Raw genomic sequence first — 15,081 nt, 5'->3', positions numbered from 1 at the left:
TGTGCAAGTTTCCTGATGGGGGGGACTGGTGGTGGGTAGAGCTGGCTGTTGCTCTGCTGGGCTGAGCTCAGTAAAACTTTAATCTGCTTGTCTGCTGATGGGTGGAGCTGGGTTCCCTCCCTTTTGGTTGTTTGGTCTGAGGTGATCCAACACTGGAGCCTACCCGGGCTCTTTGGTGGGGCTAATGGTGGACTCTGGGAAGGCTCACGCCAGAGAGTACTTCCCTGAACTTCTGCTGCCAATGTCCTTGTCCCCACGGTGAGCCAAGCCAGCCCCCGCCTCTGCAGCAGACCCTTCAACACCAGCAGGTAGGTTTGGTTCAGTCTCCTATGGGTTCACCGCTCCTTCCCCTGAGTCCTGATGTGCACACTACCTTGTGTGTGCCCTCCAAGAATGGAGTCTCCATTTCCCCCAGTAGTGTCGAAATCCTGCAAGCAAATCCCACTAGCCTTCAAAGTCTAATTCTCTAGGAATTCGTCCTCCCGTTGCCGGACCCCAGGTTCAGATGCCTGACGTGGGGCTCAGAACCTTCATTCCAGTGGGTGGACTTCTGTGGTATAAGTGTTCTCCAGTTTGTGAGTCACTCACCCAGCAGTTATGGGATTTGACTTTATTGTGATTGCGCCCCTCCTACCATCTCATTGTGGCTTCTCCTTTGTCTTTGGATATGGGGTATCTTTTATGGTGAGTTCCAGTGTCTCTCTGTCGATGATTGTTCAGCAGTTAGTTGTGATTCCGGTGCTCTCGCAGGAGGGAGTGAGAGCACGTCCTTCTACTCTGCCATCTTGAACCAATCTATCTAATTGCTTTATAAACTGTGTCTGGTAATTCCAAATTCAGAAGTCTTTGTGGGTACCCCTCTGTTGTCTGTTGTTCATGGTTCTCTCTAATGGAGTCTTGTTTTCTTATGTGCTTAGTAGTTTTTCCTGTGAGCTATTCATTCCCTTGAAAAGTTATCTGTGAGGAATTCATGTCTTCCTCCAGAGAGGGACTGCAATTGCTTCTGCCAGGAGCTTGGAGGCACTGCCAGTCTGGAAGACCTTGGACGGAGTTCATAGCTTGAAGTCCGTGGATCACCTGAGTGATGAAAGCCCTGGCTGTGAGTATCAAGCGTTTCTTTTTTATTGACTTACTGCCCTGATCTGCTCAGAGCTCTGGGAATGTTTCCTGCAGTCCTGATTTAGAGGTACAGGTTTAGTTCTAGTTTATCCTTAAGTTGAGTCCTTTGGGGTTCCAGTTCAATGCAGAAAGGATCAAAAGATGGAAAATGTGGAAGTTAGTAGACCTGGAGGCTAGAATGAGAAAGTCTTACACTGAATCAGAGTTTCAGAGGAGGAGTAGAGAGAGAATGGGGCAGAGGCAAAATTTAAAGAGATAATGGCTAAAAATTTTCCAGAACATATGAATTCATACACTATAGACGCTAAATTAATCCAATCAAGATAAACGAAGAGAAATTCCTACATTTGTATATTTACTCATAGAATGCTTTCTTTTATTCTTCATAAAAACCTTAGGAAATGGGTATTATTATCTACGTTTTTCATAAAGGAAAACTGTGATTCGGAGAGCCAAAATGAATTATCCAAGGTCATATAATTCTAAGCAGAAGGGGCAGAATTCAAATCCAGTTCTGTTCCAAGTTCAGGTCCTTTCCTGTACATCAGAAATAGAACACAACACAACAGAGAAAGACTTCATAAGGGGAGATCTGAATATTGCTAAGGAATTACCTCCAAAACCCAGGATCCTTAACTTGGAAACTTCTCCCTGGAAGCAGGTAAAAACCTTTCCCATGTATCTGTGCTTTGTTCTGAAGATAGCATTGGATTAGAAAAGTTTTTACAGTAAGAGGCAGGAAAGTTCTAGCTTATACCTTAAATTGTGAGTTAAATATAATGAAGCCAAGCCAGTTTCCCAGGCTAAAGACCAAGTTGACTCAAATGTTTTATGGAACTGGTCTGGTACACAAAAGAAAGCTATACAACAGCTTACTATGTACCACCCAACTGTCAGGTCAGCAGGGCAGGAGTGTCCTCTTAATTCCCCTCCTTACACTGCTGAAGACAGTTTAAATAGTATAGTTAACGTGTCCTGGATAACATGTCTTTTGTTCATCAATGTGATTCAACTTGGTAAATTACTACATCTCTTCTGTTCTGGAGGCATTTCACTTGCTTATAGCTTATGCTTGATTTGTTTTTTGCCCAGAGCACTAAATTAAGAATTTTCTAAGGAAGAAGCCTGTGGATTTCCAGCATAATCAAGCCCCATTCCCTAGATGTTAACATGTGACTGACATGTCTATACTAGCTTGGTATGTAGAAGAAACTGTTCTTCCCTCATGGCTGCCTCCATGATGTATAAAAGCTAGGGGAATTACAACACCTGAACTCATAGTATGAGGCACCAGAGCCAAGAAGCCAGTTGCCAGGAAAAGGGGCTAGATGCCAGACAATTCAGTGGGAAGGCCAAATAACCCTGGGTTTGATGCCTCGTATGTAGGTGCAGCCGTCACTATCAGAAGCAGCTGTGGTCAAGGTCTCATGCAAGAGAGGAAAGAAAGAGACACAATTCTGATCTTTCACGTCTGTCTGGTACAGGACAGGGGCAGAGGTGTACAAAGATGACTAACCACAGAAAGGAGCCACAGGCAGTTCTGCAACCATTTCCTGCACATCCACCACGTGAGGGGTCCTGTGCAGGGCACGAATGCAGACTGGATAGAGCCCAATCTCCAGGAAACCCAGTCTTATGAGGGAAGCACACAGGCATCCACCTGTCATCCGTGCAGCCATGCAGCCATCCATGCAGCCATGAATTCAGTGTTTACTGAGCACCTAACAAACATATGGCAGCGCTGCCTAGGTGCTAGGGAGACCAAGAGGGCCAGGACAGGGAAGGACTCTGAAAGAATTAGATACCTATCTGAAAGCCTCCATAAGTTCACCATTTCATTTCAATCCTTACAATGACCCTGTGAGGTAGATATACTGATGTCCTCATGTTACAGGTGAAAGTGAGGTTCAGAGTGGTTAAGTGGTCCGCCCCAAATCACAAAGAAAGTAAATGGCAATCTGGGATTTGAACCAAGCATGGCCTGGTTCCGAGCCTGTGCTCTTAATAAATTAATAACTATTACACAGTTAATTATAGTATAATGAGATAATGGGTGTCAGAGGTAGAAAATTCACAGGAAGCAGAGGAAGAGACAATTAAATCTGTATAGGAAGGAGGTGGACTTTAAGTTTTCCTAGTGGACATGCAAGGAAAGGGGATTTCAGACACAGATAAAAAACATATAGAAGAGTAGAAGGGAAAGGGAGGATCGACCTGTGGGAGAGAGACAGGAGTTAAAGCATGCAGGAAGCCTGAGCACAGAAGGCTTTGCCTGCCTGGCTGCAGAGCATCTTTGAAAGGCTTTGCAGTGCCTCCTGCTGTGACTCCATCATCCTCCACTCTGCAGCAGAAGCCTTTCCTCCTTGTCCTTCAAACTCCTGGCAGGAGCTCCTTCTGTAACAAGCTTCCTGTGCCAGCCAAATCTAAGGCCTTATGTTTGCACCCACAGTCTCATCCTCTCCAGGCCCCTGCAGACTGTAATGTGCTCTAAGCTTCAGCTGACAGACTGAGGACAGAGGCCCCAGGGATCCACCAACAACCACAGGTGTGATGAGAGCTGGCCCTTGGAGGTTGGCCCCCAGCTCTCAGACCTCTCTACAACAGAGTCAAGGAACTGTCTCATTCTACTCACAGTTTAGAGTCCAACTTCAGGAGGAAGCCCAACCGATCATATTCTGAAAAAGAAAAACAAAGCAGAAAATGTCACTGGTGTCAAGCCACTACTGACACTAGTAGATTCCACTCCCCAACCCAGACCCAGACCACAAGGGCGGGCAACTGCTTCCAGATCCAAACACATAAGCCGCAAGTAAATTTAAGTCACCAAACTCTTGCTGAACACCTGTCTTGTGAAGGACCAGGTTCAATGCCAGGTATTTCCCAGGCCTTATAGGCCAACCACTCCTATGCTGACATATAACTGTCCTCCTGTTCAAATGTGGTACTTGAAACTGAAATTTAGCCACTAAATGGGACCCTTGGAGAAGTAAGAGTGTCAGAAGTAACCTCTGCTTCCTCTAAGCTATAAGCTCTAAGATTTATGTTGAATCAGTCATGTTCACTATGGGATAAAAATATGGTAGCAAGGGGTGCTCAAATCCATGGCAATGATCCTCTTCATGACAATCACAAAGAAGCGATAGACCTGATTTCATAAAGGACAGGAAATTTAAAATGAAATCTAAAAACAAATTGGTAATATGTTTGCAACAAATGATAAATCATTGATATTGTACTTAATTTCTCTATATCTTCCCTCATTCTAAAACAAAGTTGAAGCAGTTTTACAAAATTTTCTGAAGTACAAGATTTTTTTTTTTTTTTTTGTGGTACGCGGGCCTCTCACTGTTGTGGCCTCTCCCGTTGCGGAGCACAGGCTCCGGACGCGCAGGCTCAGCAGCCGTGGCTCACGGGCCCAGCCACTCTGCGGCATGTGGGATCTTCCCGGACCAGGGCATGAACCCGTGTCCCCTGCATCGGCAGGCGGACTCTCAACCACTGCGCCACCAGGGAAGCCCTGAAGTACAAGATTTTTAAAAAGAAGAAATCTTTTTAAAAATCTTGTAGGCAAAGGGGAAATCAGCATAGGAAAAATAGTAAAAAGCAGCCAGGATAAGAATACCAAAAGTGGTTGTCCTAAGGTTTTATGTGCTTGCTGGAAGAGGATTATAGATATATCCCCAAGGTTTCTCACAGCTAAAACTAAAGGCAACGCACTGTTTTAATGGTTTACAGTGTCCATAATATAAACCAGGAGAATCCCAGCTCTTCCTTTTTTTTTTTTTGATTTGCAATTTTATTTTATTTTATTTTTTTTATACAGCAGGTTCTTATTAGTTATCTATTTTATACATATTAGTGTATACATGTCAATCCCAATCTCCCAATTCATCCCACCCCCCTCCCCAACCCCCAGCTCTTCCTGATACTAAGAATTTAGGGAAGTTTCCTCTGTGTCCTCAAAAATATTTGTATAAAGAAATGACAGGAAGTGTCATAAGATTGTTTCATATAGCTTTATTCAATGATTGCAAAGTGTGTGTGTGTGTGTGTGTGTGTGTGTGTGTGTAAAGTAGCTGTGCCAAAATAAGGTGGTCTAGGAATGTAGTTAGTTGGCCTCGCTTAATCTGAGGGTAAAACCCAATACCAAGACCAAACAACTGTTTGGAAAAGGCCATGCAGCACAGCTTTCAAAGAACTCGGTCTTTAATAAACAATGAATGGCAAAAAGAGGGAAATTACACACACTGACAAGAACCTCACAGGAGCCACTCTGCAAGGCCAATTAAGGCCAGACTGCACACTTTCATAAGCAGCAGAGCTGCAGGGAGAGAATAATTCCTCTTCTTAAAACTGAAGATATAACAATTCCAACACACAACTCAACAGAAGGCTTGCTTCCTAAGAGAATATACTTGGGCAAGTGAAAGCCTTTCCTCAAAATAATTCTGGTTTTGCTCTAATTCAGATAAATGGATAACAGACTTTGCTTAACAGGAACTTATAAAAATCAATAAGGTTTCAATTTAAAAAATAAACTGAAAACAAAATTTGCCAAAAGAGTTAGTTTCAAAGTTGAATACTCTTTCAACAATCCTATCTTATCATTCCATGAAAAAGAAAACCTCATTAACTTGCCAACACCTGTTGCTTTTTCTCCAAGTGGCCATAGCCTTGGGGAAACTATCCTGTTACTCCTTCTCAGATCTGAGCTAAGACCCCCTTGGATATACAATGAATCCACATTTTGGCTGATTCCCTGCAGAGAGGCCAGAGAATATTTTCCCCTTGCTGCAAACTGAAACATCAGGGGCCAAGTAAGAACATAACATAAGCCAGGGAAGTGGGAGAATGTAATGCCCTCCTGCAGCAAATCACACAACTTATTTTAGTTGCACTAAAAACAAATCCTGTTGAAATGTCTTTTTCTCACCACATATTTTTGTATAGTAACCATGATTATATTTATGGGTTATTTTCCAATGGCATCTTAAGTTGTCTTTTACACACACACGTACACAAACACACTAACTGCACATTAAACACATAAGAATACTTTGTATCTCTAAATAAATTATGTCTCTCCCTTCCATGGCTCTTTTGGACTATCTATTTTTTTCTCTTTTGTTAAGAAACAGGAGTACCAGGAATATTTCACTTTAGTCCTTAATTTAAGAAAAGGTAACTGCATGAGCCCAATGATGATAAATGGCAACTGACATTGGCTTCAGGTCACAGAGCCAAGAGGGAATGGAGTCCCTCCCGTCAAAGGGGGCAGCCTCCACCACCTCCAGCTAACTATGCCAGGCAGCAATGCAGTCCCAGCGTCGCCACATTTTCTGTTTTTATTTTTGCGGTACGCGGGCCTCCCACTGCTGTGGCCTCTCCCGTTGCGAAGCACAGGCTCCGGACGCGCAGGCCCAGCGGCCATGGCTCACGGGCCCAGCCGCTCCGTGGCATGTGGGATCCTCCCGGAGCGGGGCACGAACCCGCGTCCTCTGCATCGGCAGGCGGACTCTCAACCACTGCGCCACCGGGGAAGCCCCCACATCTTCTGTTTTTTTAAAGCCAGGAATCTAGATCTTAAATTCCAGAGGTTAAAATTCCTCTATTTGTAAATACTGGCACTAGATTCAAGAAAAAATGAAAGATTATGAGGATCACCCAAAGTATGTCCATGGACAGGATTCAGGCAGCAGGCTAACAGTTTGTAAACTCTGTCCTACACTGGCAGAGGGCTGGAGGCGTTTTTCTTTTGTGGCTGCATACTTAATAAATATTTGTTAACTGTTCTTATCAGGATTATTTGGTTACAGTGGTCATAAATCCAACAGGATGCTAAGATGCTAAGACAGTTTCAGCCAAGCCTCTAGGATGATAAGTTTCAGACACTGAAGTGAGGTGCTAGACTAGGATGCAGATTTTCCAAGGAAATATCTGAAAACTTGTTACATCATTCTAAAAGCTCTCCCAACATCAAATATAAAAGTAACTGGTTGTGAGACATTAAGGGAGAGAGGACTTGAAGAATTTCTTTGGAGACAGCAGTGTTATGAACTCCACCTTCCTGCAGGGGAAAAATGGGTAGTACTTGGCTCTTACTCAAGCCTGGTGAGAAAAGCTTAACATGACCCTTAAAGAATGGGGAATACAGTGGACTGCCAGGTGTCTGAATTCTACCTGAGAAACATAAAGGACACAAGATGCACTGGCTGCAAAGGATAGAGCTGCATGGCAACTGGCCTGCACTCCCAGAATTTGTTGCAGAAAATGATGCATGAATAAGCTAGTTTGGGTTGTTTTAGGTCCTTTCCTAAAGATGTATCCAGCAGGCTGAAGGGTCCTCAGCAGACAGAATCAAGAGCAGACACCAGGAGTCCCAGGAGCTACAGAAGGAGTGAGTGACAAGGCTTTGGTGAGTGCATTGCCCATATCAGGAGACCTACAGAGGAGAGGTCCCCAGATGGAGGGGTCTCCAAAATGTCTACAAGAGAACCCCACAAGGGTCAGCTTTACACACTTGCCAGTTCAGGGAGTGCTGACACTATCTTGTGTCTTCTCTGCTCATTCCCTCTCCTTTCCCCACCAACTCCAGAGAGGTCCAAAACCGCAGCCAGCAACTGGGGGACGAGTGGAAGGAGGAGGACAAGCAGGGCACATCCCCTCCCTGGGTCGGCACCGCTGGTTCTAAGCCCTGTGCAGGGAGGGGAAGTCACTGCAGCTCTGAACAAACAGAAAGCTATGACCATTGCCATAAGGCAGGACACTAATTTTGGAATTGGTGATTCAATGTGACCATGGGATTTCTATTACCTCAGAGGTACCAAAAAGTTCTCTGGACCTCCCACACTGAAAACGTCTTATGGGGACAAAGAGACACCAATGAAAGTGGCTGTGTTTATCCCCTGATGTTTCCTGCATGTTCAACATACCGGTTGCACTAACTTAGGCAAATACGGTGATTCAGCGGTTCACATTAACCAAAGCATGGGAAGGGCCAGGGTGCAGAGGGCTTCAGAGATGACTGAAAGTGACTGGAATGCCAGCAGGCCTCCCTCAGTTAGCTTTACTCTCCCTGACTAGCTTTCTTCCTAAGTCAGGACACATAGCCAGTAGCAATTCGCAGGCCATATCTTCAGTTCTGCCACTGAAAAGGGCATGAGACCTGGCATCTCTGCTCCTAATGGCAAAACTCCCAGGGAAGGGCTACAAGCGCTCTAGCTTGCATCAGCTCCTCACCCACTGTCTGAATCACAGTGATCAAGAAGATGGGGTTTGTGAAAAGTTATGATTCTGACATGACACACCTGGTTAGAAGGAGCATTTACCAGAAGGAGGAATGTGTTGTCCTGAACAAATAAAAGCTTCTGGGAACAGCAAGAAGTCCTTGGAAAACTTAAAGCTAGCCCAATCTCCCAGGTATAATAGGTATACCCACTGTTAAAATGGGCCACAGACTTTTTTTCTCCTGTCCTCGTCCATTCTGCTGTGGGTTTTTTCTTCCTTGGCCAATCTCCTCTTTAAATCTTTCTCATAATGCCCTCTGGACCCCATATGCCAATCACCTGGCTTACTTCCCTCTACCTCCTAGCAGACCTGAAGCCTGAAGCCTGACTCTGCCCTGCAACACCTGGCTTTTCCTGTGGCTCTCAATAGGAGGCTGCTTTTTCTCTCAAATGCCAAGCACCTGTGCGTAGTGAGAAGTGAGTGATTATGATGTGCTGTGGTATAGTTTTCACCATTTTTCTTGTGTTTGAGATTCTGGGATCTGTGGGTTTATAGTTTTAATCAAACTTGAAAATATCTTGGCTGTTACTTCCTCAAAACTTTTTCTGCCCTCCCCTCTCTTCTGGGGGCTCCAGTTACACATGTATCAGGCTGCTTGACATCCCAGCACTCACGGACACTCTGTTCATTTGTTTCTAGTAGTTTTTAGATGGTTTCTATTGATATATCTTATAGTTCACTACTTTTTCTTCTGCAGTGTCTAATCTGTCATTTATACATTGAGTATATTTTTCTTCTCAAACACTATTTTTCATATAGATTCTTTTTTATATTTTACATGCCTTCCCTTAATATTCTCATGCTTTCTTCTACCTTCTTGAAGATATGGAATATGTTTTAACATCTTTGCCTACTAATTCTATCATTTGTGTTATCTTTACGCCTGTTTCTATCAACTGATTTTTCTCCTCATATGGGCTGTATTTTCAAGCTTTTCTGAACTACCTGGTCATTCTTTTTTTTTTTTTTTATTGAAGTATAGTTGATGTACAATATTATATACAATATAATACAATATAGTGATTCACAATTTTTAAAGGTTATACTTCATTTATAGTTATTATAAAATATTGGCTAAATTCCCTGTGCTGTACAATAATATCATTGTACCTTACTTTATACCTATAGTTTGCACCTCTTAATCCCCTACCCCTATATTGCCCTGCCCCCCTTCCCTCTTCCCTCTGGAAACTGCTAGTTTGTTCTCTATATCTGTGAGTCTGTTTCTTTTTTGTTATATTCACTAGTTTGCTGTTTTTTAGATTCCACATATAAGTGATATCATACAGTATTTGTCTTCTTCTGTCTGACTTATTTCACTTTGCATAATACCCTCCAAGTGCAACATGTTGTTGCAAATGGCAAAATTTCATTCTTTTTTTGTCTTAATTTATTGAAGTATAGTTGATTTACAATATTGTGTTAGTTTCAGGTGTATAGCACCTGAAGTTATACATATATATTCTTTTTCAGATTATTTTTTCCTTTATATATTATTACAAAATATTGAGTATAGTTTCCTGTAGGTCCTTGTTGGTTAGCTATTTTACATACAGTAGTGTGTATACATTAATCCCAAACTCCTAATTTATCCCTCCCCCTCTTTCCCCTTTGCTTTCTATGTCTGTGGGTCTATTTCTGTTTTGTAATATGTACATTTGTATCTTTTTTTTTTAGATTCCACATTTTGGCATTATCATATGATATTTGTCTTTCTCTGTCTGGCTTACTTCACTTAGTATGATAATCTTTAGGTCCATCCATATTGCTGCAAATGGCATTATTTCATTCTTTTTTATGGCTATGTAATATTCCATTGTATATATGTACCACATCTTTTTTTATCCATTCATCTGTCAATGGACATTTAGGTTGCTTCCATGTCTTGGCTACTGCAATGAACCTTGGGGTGCATGTATCTTTTCCAATTATAATTTTGTCCAGATATATGTCCAGGAGATCACTGGATCATACGGTAACTCTATTTTTAGTTTTTTAAGGAACCTCCATACTGTTTTCCATAGTGGCTCTATCAATTTACATTCCCACCAATAGTGTAGGGGGCTTCCCTTTTCTCCACACCTTCTCCAGCATTTACTAATTGTAGCGTTTTTGATGATAGCCATTCTTACCAATGTGAGGTGATACCTCATTGTGGTTTTGATTTGCATTTCCCTAATAATTAGTGAGGTTGAACCTCTTTTCACATGCCTGTTGACCATCTGCACTTCCTCTTTGGAAAAATGTCTATTTAGGTCTTCTGCACATTTTTTTTAATCCAAAATGTGTTTATTGGGATGGTTTCCTCTTCATCTTGATTCCAGGGGCTTTTAGTGCTGCTTTCATCTGAAGGAGCATCCTTCTGCAAGCCTTGCTTTTCCTCCTGTAGGCTGGCAGAGGATGGTAGAGCAGCCAACACACAAAACTACTGTTTGTGATGGTTAAACATGGTGGTGATTTTATAGCATCCTGGGCATTTCACATCCATGAAATAGGAATTGGGGCTCTGCACCAGGTGTTTCTTCTTGTGTTTCCTCTTCTCCTCTTCTGGAGAGGGATGAAGGAGATCCTTTGTGAGAGGTATGTTCTCGTGGGGAGGTTGTCACCGTGGGAAAGGCTTCTGTGCATTTTTAAACAACTGGGTTGTTTATGTTGTTTTATGAGCTGTTTATATATTCTGGATATTAATTCCTTATTGGTCATATCATTTGCAAATATTTTCTCCCATTCAGTAGGTTGTCTTTTCATTTTGTTGATGGTTTCCTTTGCTGTGCAAAAGCTTTTAAGTTTTATTAGGTCCCATTTGTTTATTCTTGTTTTTATTTCCTTTGCTTTAGGAGAGGAAAGCAAATATTGAAAAAATATTGCTACAATTTATGTCAAAGAGTGTTCTGCCTACGTTTTCCTCTAGGAGTTTCATAGTATCCAGTCTTACATTTAAGTCTTTAATTCATTTTGAGTTTATTTTTGTATATGGTGTTAGAGAATGTTCTAATTTCACTCTTTTACATGTAGCTATCCAGTTTTCCCAGCACCACTTACTTGAAGAGACTGTCTTTTCTCCATTGTATAAACTTGCCTCCTTTGTTTTAGACTAATTGACCACAAGTGCATGGGTTTATTTTTGGGCTATTCTGTTCCATTGATCTATGTGTCTGTTTTTGTGCCAGGACCATACTGTTTTGATTACTGTAGCTTTCTAGCATAGCCTGAAATCAGAGAGTGTGATTTCTCCAACTCTGTTCTTCTTTCTCAAGATTGTTTTGGCTATTCAGGGTCTTTTGTGTTTCCATACAAATTTTAAAATTATTTGTTCTAGTCCTGTGAAAAATGCCATTGGTATTTTGATAGGGATTGCACTGAATCTGCAGGTTGCCTTGGGTAGTATGGTCATTTTCATAATATTAATTCTTCCAGTTAATTCTTCCAACATGGTATATCTTTCCATCTGTTTGTGTTGTCTTCAGTTTCTTTCATCAGTGTCTTACAGTTTACCAAGCATTATTCCTAGGTATTTTATTCTTTCTGATGCGATAGTAAATGGAATTGTTTCCTTTATTTCTCTCTCTGATAGTTCATTGTTAGTGTATAGAAATGCAGCCTGGAGAGAGGGGGAAGATGGCAGAAGAGTAAGACGCAGAGATCACCTTCCTCCCCACAGATACACCAGAAATACATCTACAAGAGGAACAACTCCTACAGAACATCTACTGAATGCTGGCAGAAGACCTCACACGTCCCAAAAGGCAAGAAACTCCCCACGTACCTGGGTAGGGCAAAAGAAAAAATAAACAGAGACAAAAGAATAGGGACGGGACCTGCACCAGTGCGAGGGAGCTGTGAAGGAGGAAAGGTTTCCACACACTAGGAAGCCCCTTCGCGGGCAGAGACTGCGGGTGGCGGGAGCGGGGGGAAGCTTCAGAGCCACGGAGGAGAGCACAGCAACAGGGGTGCGGAGGGCAAAGCGGAGAGATTCCCACACAGAGGATCGGTGCCGACCCGCACTCACCAGCCCGAGAGGCTTGACTGCTCACCTGCCAGGGCGGGCGGGGCTGGGAGCTGAGGCTCGGGCTTTGGTTGGAGCGCAGGGAGAGGGCTGGGGTTGGCGGCCTGAACACAGCCTGCAGGGGGTTAGTGCCCCAAGGCTAGCCGGGAGGGAGTCCGGAGAAAAGTCTGGACCTGCCGAAGAGGCAAGAGACTTTTTTTTCCCTCTTTGTTTCCTGGTGCATGAGGAGAGGGGATTAAGAGCACTGCTTAAAGGAACTCCAGAGACGGGCGCGAGCCGCGGCTAACAGCATGGACCCCAGAGACGGGCATGAGATGCTAAGGCTGCTGCTGCTGCCACCAAGAAGCCTGTGTGCAGACACAGGTCACTATCCACACCTACCCTCCCGAGAGCCTGTGCAGCCCGCCACTGCCAGGGTCCCGGGATCCAGGGACAACTTCCCCGGGAGAACGCACGGCGCGCCTCAGGTTGGTGCAACGTCCTGCCAGCCTCTGCTGCTGCAGGCTCGCCCGGCATCCGCACCCCTCCCTCCACCCGGCCTGAGTGCGCCAGAGCCCCCGAGTCAACTGCTCCTTTAACCCCGTCCTGTCTGAGCGAAGAATAGATGCCCTCCAGCGACCTACACGCAGAGGCGGGGCCAAATCCAAAGCTGAACCCCGGGAGCTGTGCGAACAGAGAAGACAAAGGGAAATCTCTCCCAGCAGCCTCAGGAGCAGCGGATTAAATCTCCACAATCAACTTGATGTACCCTGCATCTGTGGAATACCTGAATAGACAACGAATCATCCCAAATTGAGGAGGTGGACTTTGAGAGCAACATTTATTATTTTTTCCCCTTTTCCTCTTTTTGTGAGTGTCTATGTGTATTCTTCTGTGTGAGATTTTGTCTGTATAGCTTTGCTTTCACCATTTGTACTAGGGTTCTATCTGTCCTTTTTTTTTTTGTTTGTTACTTAAAAATTTTTTTCTTCTTATTTTAATAACTTTATTTTATTTTATCTTCCTCCTCCCTCCCACTCTCTCTCTCTCTCTCTCTCTCTCTCTCTCTTTCTTTCTACTTTTTCTCCCTTTTATTCTGAGCCGTATGGATGAAAGGCTCTTGGTGCTGCAGCCAGGAGTCAGTGCTGTGCCTCTGAGGTGGGAGAGCCAACTTCAGAACACTGGTCCACAAGAGACCTCCCAGCTACACATAATATCAAATGGCAAAAATCTCCCAGAGATCTCCATCTCAACACCAGCACCCAGCTTCACTCAACGACCAGCAAGCTACAGTGCTGGACATCCTATGCCAAACAACTAGCAAGACAGGAACACAACCCCACCCATTAGCAGAGAAGCTGTCTAACATCATAATAAGGCCACAGACACCCCAAAACACACCAACAGACGTGGACCTGCCCACTAGAGAGACAAGATCCAGCCTCATCCACCACAACACAGGCACTAGTCACCAGGAAGCCTACACAACCCACTGAACCAACCCTAGCCACTGGAGACAGACATCAAAAACAGCGGAAACTACGAACATGCAGCCTGCAAAAAGGAGACCCCAAACACAGTAAGATAAGCAAAATGAGAAGACAGAAAAACACACAGCAGATGAAGGAGCAAGATAAAAACCCACCAGACCTAACAAATGAAGAGGAAATAGGCAGTGTACCCGAAAAAGAATTCAGAATACTGATAGTAAAGATGATCCAAAATCTTGGAAACAGAATAGACAAAATGCAAGAAACATTTAACAAGGACCTAGAAGAACTAAAGATGAAACAAACAATGATGAACAACACAATAAATGAAATGAAAAATACTCTAGATGGGATCAATAACAGAATAACTGAGGCAGAAGAACGGATAAGTGACCTGGAAGATAAAATAGTGCAAATAACTAATGCAGAGCAGAATAAAGAAAAAAGAATGAAAAGAATTGAGGACAGTCTCAGAGACCTCTGGGACAACATTAAATGCACCAACATTCGAATTATAGGGGTTCCAGAAGAAGAAGAGAAAAGAAAGGGACTGAGAAAATATTTGAAGAGATTATAGTTGAAAACTTCCTTAATATGGGAAAGGAAATAATTAATCAAGTCCAGGAAGCACAGAGAGTCCCATACAGGATAAATCCAAGGAGAAACAAGCCAAGACACATATTAATCAAACTGTCAAAAATTAAATACAAAGAAAACATATTAAAAGCAGCAAGGGAAAAACAACAAATTACACACAAGGGAATCCCCATAAGGTTAACAGCGGATCTTTCAGCAGAAACGCTTCAAGCCAGAAGGGACTGGCAGGGCATATTTAAAGTGATGAAGGAGAAAAACCTGCAACCAAGATTACTCTACCCAGCAAGGATACCATTCAGATTTGATGGAGAAATTAAAACCTTTACAGACAAGCAAAAGCTGAGAGAGTTCAGCACCACCAAACCAGCTTTACAACAAATGCTAAAGAAACTTCTCTAGACAAGAAACACAAGAGAAGGAAAAGACTTACAATAACAAACCCAAAGCAATTAAGAAAATGGGAATAGGAACATACATATTGATAATTACCTTAAATGTAAATGGATTAAATGCTCCCACCAAAAGACACAGACTGGCTGAATGGATACAAAAACAAGACCCATATATAGGCTGTCTACAAGAGACCCACTTCAGACCTAGAGA

At 43.1% G+C, this 15,081-nt stretch overlaps 1 protein-coding gene and 1 pseudogene across 7 annotated transcripts in view; both read right to left on the bottom strand.

The window, feature by feature from the left end:
* Positions 1–15,081, bottom strand: part of ST3GAL3 (ST3 beta-galactoside alpha-2,3-sialyltransferase 3) — a 232,937-nt gene that overhangs the window by 95,405 nt on the left and 122,451 nt on the right. For all 6 annotated transcript variants that reach the window (XM_079946031.1, XM_079946034.1, XM_079946035.1 and 3 more), the window contains one exon: positions 3,752–3,794. In XM_079946031.1, coding sequence (XP_079802157.1) covers positions 3,752–3,794 — 43 coding nt within the window. The remainder of the gene's footprint in view (positions 1–3,751; positions 3,795–15,081) is intronic.
* Positions 10,749–11,005, bottom strand: LOC307198827 (small ribosomal subunit protein eS27-like; annotated as a pseudogene). The gene has a single exon. The product of its transcript is annotated as a small ribosomal subunit protein eS27-like (transcript).

The sequence above is a fragment of the Stenella coeruleoalba genome (assembly GCF_951394435.1).
Source record: "Stenella coeruleoalba genome assembly, chromosome: 1".
NCBI lineage: Eukaryota > Metazoa > Chordata > Mammalia > Artiodactyla > Delphinidae > Stenella > Stenella coeruleoalba.
The sequence above is the reverse complement of the archived record's forward strand: the minus strand, read 5'-3'. Positions and strand labels throughout refer to the sequence as shown.